The sequence below is a fragment of the Spermophilus citellus genome (assembly GCF_964194105.1).
Source record: "Spermophilus citellus genome assembly, chromosome: 9".
NCBI classification, from domain to species: Eukaryota; Metazoa; Chordata; class Mammalia; order Rodentia; family Sciuridae; genus Spermophilus; species Spermophilus citellus.
This window is the reverse complement of record NC_138191.1, coordinates 18,089,060-18,104,368: the sequence shown is the minus strand read 5'-3', so window position 1 is coordinate 18,104,368 and position 15,309 is coordinate 18,089,060. Positions and strand designations below refer to the sequence as shown.

General features: G+C 44.6%; 1 protein-coding gene across 1 annotated transcript in view; it reads left to right on the top strand.

Moving 5' to 3' along the window:
- The window catches only part of CD101 (CD101 molecule), a 41,148-nt gene extending 26,675 nt beyond the window's left edge, over nucleotides 1-14,473 (top strand). Inside the window, exons 6-9 of the mRNA XM_081309027.1 lie at nucleotides 432-836; nucleotides 2,820-3,230; nucleotides 6,020-6,415; nucleotides 14,106-14,473. Of these exons, the coding sequence (XP_081165153.1) occupies nucleotides 432-836; nucleotides 2,820-3,230; nucleotides 6,020-6,415; nucleotides 14,106-14,347 (1,454 nt within the window). The 3' untranslated portion in view covers nucleotides 14,348-14,473. The remainder of the gene's footprint in view (nucleotides 1-431; nucleotides 837-2,819; nucleotides 3,231-6,019; nucleotides 6,416-14,105) is intronic.
- Nucleotides 14,474-15,309: the final 836 nt, after the last annotated feature.

The following is a 15,309-nucleotide window of genomic DNA, read 5'->3' as shown; positions in this document are numbered from 1 at the left end:
CCTGGAGAGTGCCCCGAACCTTACACCTTCCGGTTTATGACAGCTGCAGGCCTGGCCTACTGGAGTCTCTTCTGGCATGGGCAAGAGAGACTGACCCTTCCTCCAGGAGCAGGGTGAGGGGGTGGGAGGAAGAAGGCCAGACCACAGGGGCCCTAGCGCTCCACCCACCCGGCAGCAGCTGTCCAAGCGGCAGACTGGAGAAACACTGCCCGTTTGTTGTCAGGGCTGAGAACCGTGGTAGGTCAGCTTGGGAAAGCTAGATCAGCCTTCGGGACAGACTGAACTGTGAATCAGCTTCTGCCCCCAAATACACAGCCCTCGGAATGGATGGGTGCACAGTCCTGTGTGAAGATGGCACTAAAAAGCTCGAAAGATCTGCCCTTTGACTTGGTAAACATATTAGAAATTGTGTTTCACTTTTCTGTCTGCAGACTCAAGTTTACAAGTTAATCTGCTGAGCCGTCAGCCACAAGTGAAGTTAGGGGACACCTTTGACCTGTCCTGCATAGCGGGGGCTGACTACTCTGACCTCAGACTGCCTCTGACTATGAGGTGGCGGTTCCAGCCAGATGGGTCTCAAGCCTTTCGTCAGCTAATTCGAGTCACTCACAATGGCATTATCGAATGGGGGGATTCCCTGTCCCAGTTCCAAAAGAAGACGAAGGTTTCACAGTCTTCATTTCGTTCTCAACTCCTAATCCATGATGCCTCTGAGGAAGAGACAGGAAAGTATGAGTGTGAAGTGGAAGTTTATGACAGAAATTCCCTACCCACAAATAGCCCAGCCAGGGCTTCTGCCGTCTCTCACCCATTGAGGATAGTGGTCACTTTACCAGGTAAGTGACACTTGAAATTAATCTCTGCTTTTACAGGGTTTTCCTCCTCCACCGATTTATTCTTTAAAGACAATTCTTCTTTTGGATTACTTTCTTCCCATGATGCTACACTTTCTCTGGAGTTAGATTCAACCCTACCTATAATTATACCTATATGTTGACAACTCCCAAGTCCGCTATCCTGAAAGAGTTCTCTTCAGATCTCCAGACTCACACCTAATTGCCTCCAAGCCATGTCTACACTCACTGTGTCAAAACATAAACTCACCACTATCATCTGAAGCTACTCCTTCCACATTGTGCCCTGTGTCCCCACCACCTACCAGTGGCCCAATTTGGAAACCTGAGTTATTCACAATCCTCTATGCCCTCCACATGTTCAAATTCTCATGGCGTGACATGCAAGGTCCTTTATAATAAAAGACATTTATGTGTTCTCAGCATCATCTCCTTCTACTTTCCATCTTGGATTTGAACTCAAGTCATACCAAATTACTTGCAGTTCCTCAATAATCCATGCTCTCTCATATTTTAAATTTATTTCACTCAAGTTGCTTTTTTATGTGGAATTCCTTTGCCTTTTCATCATTAGAATCATTCCTGTAAACCCTTAAGACTTAGCTCACAGTGGTCTCCTCCAAAAAGTCTGCCCTCACTCCTACATGTGAGTTAGGTGGGCTCCTGGATGCTCTGATACTTTGAGTACTTCCCACATAGGTAACACCTGCTATTATCTATAACCCTCTGTCCCTGTATTTGTCCCTTTCTCTCTAAAAGTGAGCCACCAAGGAGAAGTACTCATAGAACCTGGAATAGTTTTGCATGCCATAGAGTATGTGATAAATAAATGTTTGGTGAAACAGAGTAAAGGGATCGTTTTAATCATCTTTTTTATTGCTTTGACCAAAAGACCTAACAAGAACAATTTTAGAAGAGAAGAAGTTTATTTGGTTTCAGTTTCATAGGTCTTAGTCTATAGACAGTCTAAAGACAGCTGGCTCCATTCCTTAGGGCTTGAGGTGAGGCAGAATATTGTGGTGGAAGAGTGTGGTAGAGGGAAGCAGCTCACATGATGATCAGAAAGCAGAGAGGGAGAGACTCCACTCACCAAATACAAAATATATACTCCAAAATATATACACCCCCAATGCCCACACCCTATCTGCCTTCAGTTACCACTCAATTAATCCCATCAGGTGATTGATTCACTTGATTGGGTTAAGGCTGTCATATCCCAGTCATTTCTCCTCTGAACCATCTTGCATTGTCTCACACATGAGCTTTTGGGAGACACCTAACATCCAAACCATAACAGGGACTGGCAGCATCAACAAGCAGTTATAAAAGTAGGCTCAGTGACATCAGTTAAAATAAGATTTGAAAAGAAGTTTATCATGCATCTTTCTGACAAAGCAGAAAGGAGAGGTTAAAGGAGATGGACTCCATATTACCAGATGCTTCGCAGTGGAGTGGCTGCACAATTTCCTTTTGTTTACCCATGTTTGAAGGCAGCAATAACTAGACTTTGACAAATTGTGGATTCAGAAATACTCTGGATAGCAAGCACACAGAGCATTAGGAATGCCACTTTCTTTAATTTGAAACACAAAATGCTGTAGAAGAGGTGTCTGTGCTGAAACACTAAAGCATCATCATGTTGGAAAGAGAATGAGCTTTTCTATATGATACTTCCCTTCCCCACCCAGTAAGGCTAGAATTAGGACCAGTGGGTGCAAGTTATGAAGAGAGAAAACTCAAGTTGATATCAGACAGAATTCTCGAGTGGCATAGTTGTTCCAAGATGGAATGATCTGCATCATTGGAGAATTGTTCAAAGGCTGAATGAGCAGGTCATGTGGCCGCTGAGAGGGAATTGTCACATATGACGGTCACAGGAGGGTTGGCCTCATTGACTTCTAATATCCCTTCTACCTGAAAATTCTGTTTTCTAGCAAAGTAACTGTTTTCATTCTTTTCATTCAGAGAGCAAGCTAAAAGTGAACTCAAGGAATCAATCCCAGGAGATCTCCATCATCTCCAACACCAATATAGAATGTAACATCTTATCTCGGACCATTGGAAACCTTCAGTTAGCAATTAGTTGGTATTTTTCTCCCATTTCTTCTAATGCATCCTGGCTCAGGATCCTGGAGATGGACCAAACCAGTGTAGTAAAATATGGGAATGAATTTCATACCCCACAGAAAAAACAAAAATTTCATATGGAGAAAGTTTCCCAAGACTTGTTTCAGCTACATATTCTAAATGTGGAAGACAGTGATCAGGGCAGATATTACTGTGCCGTGGAGGAATGGCTCTTGTCTACAGATGGTACTTGGAAGAAGCTGGGAGGAAAGAAGTCGGGACTAACAGAACTGAAGCTCAGGCCCACAGGTAATCCTTGTGAATGTGTTGACGCATGTCTTTCTGTAAGATTGCCACCTTCTCTTAGGCAGTTCTTCTATGAAATGATTATGTGGAAGTAAAAATATGACCTAACGTCATAGGAATAGTGTCTGCCTACAAATGACTGCAGAACATGGTAGCCCAGAGCAGGGGAGGTCACTTAAGGACAGTCTGAGGTTTTGAGGAGCTCAGACAGGAACAAGATCCCTGCGATTGGTTTGCTTATCAGCCTGGCAGCCTGGTCTATGCAGCTACCCAGGGCATCGTATCTCCAGATCTCTATAATAACAAGCTGTGTCACTCCAGTGGGGCTCTACTGTAATTTGGCAGAGAAAGAGTAATGCAAAGCATATTTCTCCCACTGTGAACAGAAACTGTACAACTCTATGGGGATGTGTGGAGAAATTGCTTTTCAACATTTGGCTGCCTAAACATAAGGCAAATAAGAGTAGTTAACTGTTGGAATGGCTGACTGAGGGAATCTCCTCTTCCTCAGGAGATCTTTAAAAATGTAATGGAAGTTCCATCCATTTACACCGGTCTAAGAGTGTTGCTATATAACTGTGGACAGGCTTGATTGGCTCTCTTGGCATTGGTTAGGTCACCTCCACTGTTGATTAAAATTAAATGAATGTCACAGCTAAAGTTTGGGAACTTGACCAGATCCATATAGCATAATGCAGATAAGTCAAGCTAACTGGGTGCTTAAAAGACTATTCTTGAGGTAACATCAAAAATAAGACTAAAATCGAAGATTACTATAGATTAAGCAATGGGAAAGAAAAGATAAGTAAAGCACAGCTCTTAAGGAGCTCACAGTCTGTGGAAGCAGCAGGGGATAGCTTGGTAGCAGGATTTCTTCCTGCTGCTCTGGCTCCCTGTCTCCTTCTTTGGGCCCCTCTTCCTCTCCCTGCTAAGCATGAGAGTTCCTCAGGGATACACTCTGGGCCCTTTTGCTTCTTATTCTCTGCTTTCCTCAGAACTTTCTAAACTGTCCTGGTTCTAATTGCCACCTCAGGGTGATAACTCTAAGCCTTTATGCTTAGCCCTGATCTCCCGAGCTCTGGGCCTTTAGACCCAGCTGCCAGCTGTACGTTTCTACTTGGTTACCTCAGAAACCTTCAACCTCAGCCTGCCCCAGTTGCACTTCTCCTCTCTGCCAACCCACAAGACTCAATCATTTTTCTGCATTTGGAATATGTGTGACTGACATCCCTGCCTCCCAGATGTCCCAGTCCAAATCTGAACAGTGTGTGTATGCCCCTTTCAAGGAGGCAGACACCTCTTGTCTTGAGCCAGTACTTTTTGTGTAGAAATGTGAGGTCAGTGTCGGCAGACTTTTTAGTATATAAAAAAATTTCCACAGTCTTGTTTGATATCTCCCAGTTTGAGAACATTTACAACTATTCAAATTCTTTTAAAATACTGAAGGTGTCAAATAAAGCCTATTTGTGGGTTAGGTGTGATTGTGGGTTGCCATTATGTATCCTGGCTTAGGAAAATAAATTAAAGAAGAACCTCAAGAAAAGATATTGAGAAGGCCAGGTGCAGGGGTGCATGCCTGTGATCCCAATGATTTGGAGGCTTGAGGCAGGAGGACAGAAACTTCAAGGCCAGCCTCAGCAACTTAGCAAGAACTTGTCTCAAAATAAAAAATAAAAAGAGCTGGAGATGTAGCTCAGTGGTAGAGCACCCCTGAGTTCAATTCACAGTATCAAAAAAGAAAAATAAGATAAAGCTAAAAACCAAAAACAAAACAAAACAAAAAAAGATAATCAGAAGGACAGTCAGCCTTGTTGGGAGAAAATTTTCTCTGAGGCCAAGGAAGAAAAATATTTTAGAAGAAAATAGATTTTAGTGGCAAAACCACAGAGAGAACAGAAAAACACTGGAGGGTCCCTTGAGCTGGGAAACTGGGCCCCACCAAGTGTGGTGATGGGACTGGAAGTCAGATTGTCATCAATTAGGGAGTCAGCTGGGGCGAGGAAACAGTTTCACATAAACTAGTGTTTTACATGTTTTTTCATGTAGGAAAGGGGAGAGCAAAGACAGTTAACAAGTGTCTGATATCAGACAAAGTTGTTCTTTAAATAGCTTAATAAGTACATTGAGAGGGGAGTTGAAAATGTAACGCACACTATAATTTCTTGATTAATATTAGTTTTTGTAATTATATCATTCCTAATCCTTACCTGCTGGTGAGTGGGAAGGGAGGGAAATACATCAAAATCTTTTTAAACCATAGTCTAATCAAATAACTTAAATAGCTCCCTTGGGTGGTATCCTACCACTTGTATCAAAATATCCGGTCTCTCAAATGGCCTCTTCTCTCAGTGTCTATACCTGAGTGATTCCTGGGTGTTTCGGAGGAAGGCAGTTTGCTGAGAATGAGGGCTAATGGTGTGACAGGCAATTTGAAGGGGAGCTGGCAGCTTTGAATAGCCCCTCTGGGAAGTTGAGTCGGATGTTGACCAAGGGGAAGTGAAAGCAGCAGCCATAAGGGCCTGGTGGCAGCCGGGTAGTTTTCAGTAGCAGGGTCCACCAGGCTAGCGGCAGGAATAAGAAGGGAAGTGGTTGGCTTGATTCACGCCCGAGAATGTCCCTGCAAGTGTGAAGGAAAGGGCAGAGATCAAGGAAAAATATTAAAAATGAAGAACGAGTCTGGTGTCTAAAGAATACCAGATGGGATCCTTCCAGCAAAAACTGGATTATCCAGAGGAGGCATCCAACCTAGAAGTCTGTGTTCTTCTCTAACCTATTGCCCTTTCATCCTCTAGGAAGGAAGGTTCAAGTCTCCAAAGTTCACCAGACGGAAAATGCTACCGAGCACAGGGAGGTGGCCCTCAGCTGCAGCCTGGAGAGCTTGGGCGGCGAGGCCTCCCTGTACTCTGTGATGTGGTTCAGGAGCAGAGGAGACACGGGGAGCCAGATGCTGGTGCACCTGCACCACGATGGCTTGCTGGAGTATGGCGAAGAGGGGCGCAGGGGGCACCTGCACTGTGCCCGGGCTTCCCCTACAGACTTTGTCCTGAAGCTTCATGCGGTGGAGATGGAGGACGCTGGCATGTACTGGTGCACGGTGGCGGAATGGCAACTTTATGGTCACCCAGGCAAGTGGGTCAGCCAAGCATCAGATGAGTCGCAGCAAATAGTGCTCAGGGTGCTGCCTTCAGGTAACAGGGGTTGATCTTCCTTGGGCTGGTGTCCTGAGAATATTTGGCTCTCCGTTTGTGCTTTCTCTCCCAGCTGTCTTGCTCCTCCTTCAGGCTGAAGGCATTTCTCAGATTCCCTAAAGAAGATGACGTCACTGTCTCTCAGTAATAACTCTCAGTGGTAACAAACCACTGGGACTTTGATCATGAAGGTCACGTTAACACTTTTCATTACTGTAACAAAGACCTGAGATAACCAACTTATAAAGAGGAAAGGTATAACTTGGCCTAAAGCTTTAGAGATTTTAGTCAGATGATCAGATGCTTTGGGTCTATAGTGGTACATCATGGCAGGAGCATATGGCAGAGCAAAACTGCTCATCTAGTGACCAGGAAGTGAAAGAGAAAATGATAAAGGGACTATTGTCCCACTCTCCCTTTTGGCACACTGTCAGTAACCTAAAGACCTCCTACTAGTCTCCACCCCCTCCCAAGAGCACCAAGCTGGAGGGGCCTTCACCACATGGAACACTTGGGGAACATTTTCAGACCCAAACTGTAGCAATGGTCATTGGTGTGCTCCTTCTTGTTGTCCCTTGAAAGGCATCAAGGAAGAAAGGGTGCCCTATAGAACTTATTTACAGGTTCCAGCAAGGAGGGCAGCCACTCAAAAACCCTTGGTCAGGGACTGACCATTTTCTATGCACAAAGGTCCTCTTCCTCATTCGAGTGCTCAACCTAGTACAGTTCAGCATATGATAGTCACTTATTAAGCATGTGTTCATAATAAAAACGATGGCTGGCTACAACATGCACAGCCCATTCTCTTAGCCACTTCTTTCCAGTGAGGTTCAAGAAACAGGTGAGAAGTGAACTGTGAAATAAACTTAGCATGGGAAAGGGCCATTGGAGAAGCAGAGGTATAGACGGAGACCCCACACCAGGGAGGATAAATGGAAATGATCAATAAGGTAAAGCTGCTTTAGTGACACTCTATAGGAGAGAAAGTTGCTATCGAGAACATAAGGCAACTCTCAGAATTAGGACAGTTGCATCTCAGCCATAGCCGGGCTTGAAGTGGAAGTCAAAGTGATGTGATTGCTCCCAGGGCTGCATCATCCTCAACCCCTGTCCCTTCTTCAGATTTTTTTTTTCTCTCAAATGTCCAGACAGAACTTTCTTTCTTATCAGCCCTTTGTTCCAACATTTATAGGAGGTCCCACCACCCCTGAGCACATTCCATACATGTGTTCCCACTGGAATTCTAAGGCTTTGTAGAATCAGCAATTTTTTCAGTAGAATAAATAGAAAATAACAGTAAAAAGTACATATTCTGTGACTAGAAAGCACAGCTCCTCTGGGGCAGTTGAGATCCTTCATAGCATATATATGTTGTTAATCTCAGTGGAATCCTTGTAAAACAGGTGTAAAGTTTTAAAAAGACAAACTCTGGAAAGGAAACATTAAAAATTGAGTGGTATTTATATTCTTCACAACTGAAAAAGCTCAAAAGCCTGTGCCATGACCAACTGAGGATTTTCAGCATGACTAATATCAAGGATTCTCAAGGAAATCCTTATAATATAGCACCTTGAATCCTCCGCCTCACTGTTCCTCTCTGGTGGTTGGGGAGACAGTCTGGGTGATGAAAAGTTCCCAGGGGTTGAAGTCAGATAAGCCTGGGCTCAGATCACAGCCCTGCCACCTATGAGCCATAAAATCATACCATAGGTACGTGACTTCTGTGAGCTTCAGCTTTCTTGTAAAATGAAGATCAAAATGTAAATGTGTTTTAAAGTACCCAGTATAATCCCTGGCACATTACAGGTGTTAAACAAATGCTAACTCTTTTTCCTCTTATGCCTCCAAACATGTTACACACATGTATGTATATAATTCATATATGCACATATATACATAGTTGTATGTACACCTATGTGACAAGTTCTTTTTCTTTTGTGATGCTGGGGATGGAACCCAGGGCCTCACACATGCTTGGCAAGTGCTCTACCACTGAGCTACATCCCCTGACAAAATAATTTCATTTGTTCAATAATTAAATTTACATGAGGTTCTGAGAATACAAAAAAAAATGTATATTACGAGGTATATACAGGACTTGGAGTCCAGAGTGGGAAGTCAAGTCCAACATGACAGGTGTTGTTGAAGAAGCATTCTCAGGGTGCTAAAGGAACAACTGAGCTAGGTGAGAGCAGGGTAGGAAGGAGATCTGGGAGGGTCCCCTTGGTATAAGGGCTGTGGTACAATGGTGACAGCTGAGACCAGTGAGATGGGGAAGGCACAGATCTTGGGTACATCTGGTGTCTGAAGCTAAGGAAGGGCACTTTATCGTGCAGTTATGGGGTGTTGTTGAAAAGTCCAAAGAGGGAAGTGACATCATCAGATCTGCATTTTATAGAAAGTTCCCACTGGCAGTAGTATTTCTCATCAATTGGAGCAGAGGCAGACAGAGCAGGGAGAATCATCTGAAATTGTAGGAACCCGATGAGACAAGATGAATTAAGGCAGTGCCAGTGAGACTGAGAGAGGGACAGCATGAGGCATTAGGAGGCCTAATCTTCAGGATCTAGACACTGATTAGATATATGTGGGCAATGAGTGGAAGGGGAAAATCGAGGATGACTATTTGGATGCTGGCTTAGGTGAACAGTGATGTCATTGACCAAGCAAGGTAACACAGGAGCAAGGTTTATAGGGGGAGATCAGTTCAATTTTGAGTAAATGGAGCTGGCAATGAGTTTGGATTACGTGTGAATTTTCAGAAATAATCTGTCTGATAGTCATGGGGGCTTCTAAATGGAGTTGTACATTAGGGGCTATTAATTTATAACCGATGATGCTCAGAGATGGGTCCCTGAGACATATCACTATTGATCAGGAGAACAGAGAAGCAGACTGTGAAGGAGGAGATTGACTGCGATGGCTGGGAAGTAGGAGGAAAATTGGAATTCAGTGCTATCACAGAAACCCAGGGCAGAGAGGGCATCAAGAGGGAAGGGAGAGGCAACGTGCTGGACAGTGCAGCGAGGTCTTAGCTAAGAATGGCGTTTCCATGGATTTGACAAGATAGGAGGACAATTGCAGAACAGTAAAGAGAGAAGTCAGATTGTACTGGTCTAGAAACGAGCAAGCAGCCCATCAAGTACAGATGACTCTCTCAAGAGCTATAACGGGAAAGAGAGAAGACCACAAACATAGCAAGAGGTGTCAGTGAGAGCACTTTCATTCTGCTTTATTTCTGTGTTGCTTCAAAGATGGTAGGAACTTGAGCACATTCACACTGTAGAGAGGAAGAAGAAGTGCAGAAGAGACTAGACATGGCTGACACCTGGCACTGGTAGTGCCTCACGGCCCCCACCACACCTTCTTCCCTGGTCAACCTCTAATCTTTCACCCACCAACTGAGCTGCTGCTGTCACCATGACTTACCTTGCTCTCTTAGTCATCACGACCACATTCACCCACCACCACTGCTAGACTGATGCTCTGAGCAGGCAAAGACTTGGGTGTCTTGTCCCCATCTGGCTCCATCTGGCACGCAGGAGATGCTCAGATACTTACTGAGTCACAATCCCATTCCTGGAGAGTACCAGTTCCATGTGCTAAAAAGTACCCAGGTCACATATAATATACTGCTAATTGTCACTTCTCAGTGGCTTTCCACCCCCTCTATGGGCACCCCGGCTTGGGTTAGTTTTACACATTAGAGTCGTGGAGCAGGGAACTCCAGTGAAGGCAGAATAATTAAGAGGCATTCCCTGGGAGAACGGACCTTACCTTTTCTTCTCCATCTTACTTCCTTACCAATGGCCAAGCCAGGACAGGGCCTACAGCTGCCTGAGTCTGTTTGCCTCATCCTCAGGCCCTACATATGAAGGTCTTTATTTTTTGAAGAATGGCCTGGATTAATTGATAGGCCAGGTTGTAAGACTTTCTGGGGACTGGATTATTTTAGTAGTGTAGTACTTGTAGCCATTTCCCTGCTCTTTTGGGGTGAGGATTTATTGAGAAGGTGGATTCTTAAAGGAGACACACATCCTACCACACTGATGTTCCTGGAGAGGTCATGTCATTTGTTTACCTCTCACCCCTGCCTTCGATGAGGCCTGGCACATAGCACTCAACACATGCTTGATCAAAGAATGAGCGAGTCTTCCATTAAGTTGAAATGGAATGCTGACAGGGCGTTACTGATTCTGAGATGCACCTGATATCAGAAGGCCTTCCCCCACTTTTATTTCTTGGCAGGAACCACTCTTGCATGTGTGGTATAGCCAATTGCCCAAGTTTTGGATTGAGGGGTGGAGAGGAATTGGGAGCCCCCTTATCCTCCTACACTTCTCAGAAGTCAGTGTTTCTGAGATAGTATCCAAAAGGAGGCTCCCTGTGGCTGTGGGAGGAGCAAGTTATAAACTAAGCCTCATGATAAAGTGTTCTCATTAAATTTTTGGCTCTGTTTTGCAGGGCTTGTACTTTGAGCATTGGACACTTAGATTGATTCAAAATGCCAAACCCTGATGGTTTTGAGTGTCACCAATTCTAATCCAAATATGGGTGAGAGGCAGATGGTGGGAAATGGTGATATGGCATCCAGAGAAAACACTGCCCTCCCAGGGGAGGTAATTTAGAAGCACTGGAGCTGACAGTTGGTAGCTGCTGGCTAATTCAGCGCTGTGAGGAGTGCACTTTGCCGTCCTTTGATAGCAGATTGCTCTAAACAGAGCATCCTCCTCCCCATTAAGACCATCAAGGCCTCTGGCAGTCCCTTCATGCAGAAGATTACAGTCCCAGGGGCAAAGAAGTTCAGTACCAGATTTCTTTTTCCCACCACCCATGTGTCAGCCCCATCTCACCATCATCACACCACCATCCTAGCAACTGTGAGACTTGGTACAGCCAACTCCCACCTCAAATTCTCGGCTTCCCATGACTAGAAAGGAAGCCAGAGCCTTTTAGCTGAAGGTTGCCCAGGTTTGGGACAAAGGATGACATCGAAGAGAATTTAGCTGGTAGAAGAACTTGGCCAAGACTGTCATGTTAACTGGCTTTCCATCTCTGTGACAAAATACCTCAGATAAACCTTTGTTTATCTTTTTTTGAGTGTATGGTGCTGGGGGTTGAACCCAGGGCCTTGTGCATGCCAGGCAGACACTCTACCACTGAGCCACATTCCCAGCCCCAAGAAAGTTTTCTCTTGATTCATAGTTTTGGAGGTTTCAGTTCATAATCAGTTGGTCCATTGTTTTGGACCTGTCGGGAGGCAGTACATTATGGCAGGAGTGTGCAGCAGAGAAAGCTGCTCACCTCATAGCATCCAAGAAGCAAATAAAAAGGAAGAGACTGGTGTCCCACGATCCTCTTTGAGGGCATACCCACAGTGACCTAAGATCTTCCAATAGATACCCCTCTTAAAGGTTGTACCAGCTTCTAGTAGTGCCAAGCTAAGGACCAAGCCTTTAACACATTAGCTTTTGGGGGACATTCCAGATCCAAACTATGGCACATGTGATCCCTGAATGGGGAAGCAACAGGAATCCTGTATATAGTCTTTTGAGAGTAAGTTGTCTGCAATTTTTCTCAGCTTTCTCAGTAGCACTCCAACTAATATTGATTGTTTTCTGATTCAACAAATGCTATTAAGCATTATGTTAAATGTTGTATTGTGCATTATCACATCATAACTCTGGACATTATTATTATCCCTGTTTGTCTGATGAGGAAACTAATGATTAGAGAGGATAAGTAACTTCCAGTAAGTTGAAGCATGATGATTTGAACCCAGCTCTCTCTGAAATATAGTAGGTGCTCATTCGTTACTCTGCGTGAATTCCCGTGGCCAGTGACCTCTGCACCTAGTCCCGGCTCCATTCTCTTTTAGCATTATCTATGTTTCCTTTTAACCATGCCTTCAGTGTGCTCAGATGAGACCTGGGACAATAACTGTAATCAGGCTGGATCATTTGGGAGAGGAGCTGGTAGAATGTGGAGAGGAGATGGTAAAGAATTCAAAATCTGGCACTGCCATTGCTCATCCTTCCAAAAAAAAAAAAAAAAATAGCATGGAGAATGCAGGTGAGACCAGAAAAAATCCCGGCCACAAACCCCTGCAGCTCTTTGCCAGCCCATTCAGAGCTGCCAGCCTCAAGTTCAGGAGGATCCTTACTTTTCATAATACAATGGCGGCTGCCCCTTGTTCCCTTGTGAAATGCATTCATACAATACTGCATTCATTAGGCTCCATTGAGGTCCTGTGGATAAAGTGCTGCACAAGATAAAAAGACTCATAAGACACAGGCCTTACCTTCAAGGAACACACAATACAGCACTTGAGCAAATGTCCAGATTCTTTCTCAATTTTTTTCAACATGTAAAATGCATTAGCAATGCCCAAAATGGAATTCTTACAGCAGGAGATGGGTCATAATGACCTATAAACCTGTTTTCATCTCGAAGAGTCTATTAATCTATGAATCCTATAGCTTAACCTTTGAAGAAGAGATTGCTTATGTCGTTACAGTTTTCCAAGAAAAGCACAGCTATTGATAGCATGCGATTTTTTCTGAACGGTCCTGATTTCAAATATCATGTCATAAATAAATGCAGTTGGTAGGCTATAATTAGTGGTCGGTATGTCTTTAAGCCTATGACTTTCTGCTTCAAGACTCTGTAAACGTGGTCTTTTGACCGGTTGTAGCTCAGGGCATCATTTGCTGGAACCTGTGGTGTTTGCAATCCTCTCCTCTTTGCTCCCTTGACCGAGCGAGCGGCCAGGAGCCACTCTGAGGCTGCTTGTGTGTGCTCCACATGTCTGTCTGCTGATGGTGCTTCCCTGCGGACTGCAGCTGCAGGAGGATCACATACTTCAGCATGACTTTATATAGTATATTTGGCCTGGGTGGTTGCAGTCAACCTGATTTAATTCAGATCAGCAGAAGTTATTGAACATGTGTCCTAGGCATTGTAGGGGGTGTAGAAGCACATGACACTATCAGATGTACTCCATAGCAATAATAAAACAAAGAGATGGGTTAAAGGGGAGGAAAGAGGTCTAAACAAAGGGCTGTGTGAGAGGGGAATAAGCAGAGACTTGTGCCCAAGGCCAGGTAGGAGCACCAGGAAAGGAAGAGTGATCTGGCTAGGCAGGAAGGACCTGGAGAATTAGGTACAGGGAGGGACAATTGAGCAGTCCAGAAAAGGAGCCTGAGAGGGTTCTGCTTGGAGGCCAGGTATGGGTCAGGGAGGGAAGTGCTCCTCTCTGCAGGCTCCGATGTTTACGAGGACAGTGCAATGTGGTGTGTGTTTCAGAAGCAGCAGTGGGAATAGCTCAGTTAAAAATTCAGGGCTGGCAACATAGTTGAGAACGAGGGCTGAATTATAGATATCTTTTCTGAGGAAGGAAGATTAAAGGAGAGGTTTTCTTTTTCTTTTTGTTTTGTCTTTGGTTTGTGCTGGTAGTTTTAAGTAGGTCATTGGAAACTCCAGTGGTTGGAAATTGCTGGGCAAGGGGGAGTTGCGAGCATTAGGTGAGCAGAGCTGTGCAAGCACCCAGTCCTGGGCTCCCACATGTCACTTGGCCCCTTTGTGTTTACGTATATTTGCCTGTAACATTAAATTGAGAAATGTGCATGACTGGTTAGTCCAGATAGGTGGGAGAATGACGCTGTCTGTATTTTCCTCCCTTTCATTGCAGAGACCACGTTTCCTTCCCGGATCTGCTCCTCGACACCTTTACTCTACTTTCTTGTCATCTGTCCCTTGGTCATGTTCATTCTTCTGCTCATTTCCCTCCTCTGCTTATCCTGGAAGGCCAAAAAGCTGTCACAGCTGAGTCTCAGAGCACAGAAAGACAAGTCTCTTTGGGTGGGTCTGAACGGAGCTGAAGGCTGGACTACAGACAGGAGGAAGCACCAAGAGGAAGATGAAGACAACTGACTCCTGAGAGGCACCTGCATCTGGTGGAAGGAGCACATGGGGACTTTTGAAGTGAACTTACCTGGGTATGAACAAAGCCTGCTCCTGTCCTTCCCTACAGCTGTGGCCTTGGGCAATTTGCCTAGGAATCAGAGGGAACATTTAATGAGCACTTTTTTTTCTTAAATATACACATTTTGTTTTTTTCAAAGAAGAAATAAAAATGGTCAACAAATACCTTAGCAGTAATGGAGAAAGAAATTAAAACTATATGGTGCCAGGTTATTTACCCCTTGCAACTTTCAGACGCAGATAGCATCAACATTACTCAGGCTCCCCCTGACCACGACCCCTAGAGGTTGTAGGTAGAGAAGTGCCTCCTTCACACAGATTGGAGGGTCAGATGAGCCCTGATGGTGGAGTCCTGGGTGGGTCCAACCCTTCCTTGCCCTTTCTCTTCCCCTCTCCCTCTTCTTGGGTCTTCTCTTCATTACTAATTTCCCTGGAAACACTGTAGCCCAGTTACATTGGCTTGAGGTAATCTCTTTCTTCCAGGTAAGAGGTGCAGGAAAGAGCCCAACATCAGCAAGGCAGAAAGAATTGGGAACATTCACTCATTTACCTAAAAACTGCCTCACAACCAGAATGTAACATCTTTCTAGACCAAAAATCCAATTTTTCCCCCTATCCCATCTACAAATGCCTACTCAAGAGCTTAAGAGTAGGTAAATCAATACTGGTTCTATAAAACATTTTGTAGCTTGAGGATTTGGGGGGGAAAGGGGGAGGGGGTTTGCTTTTATGCCATAAGATTTACTAAGTCATTGCTGAGAAAAAGCTTTTTCTGTTTCATGCAGTAGTGCTACCCTTAGGCCCCCAAGGCCGTCTCCCCTTCTTCCCCCACCAAAGGACCCATCCATTGGCTCCAGGGCATCTTTCCCATGACCTGACAATTCCGGGCAGCAGGAAAACATTGTGGTAAT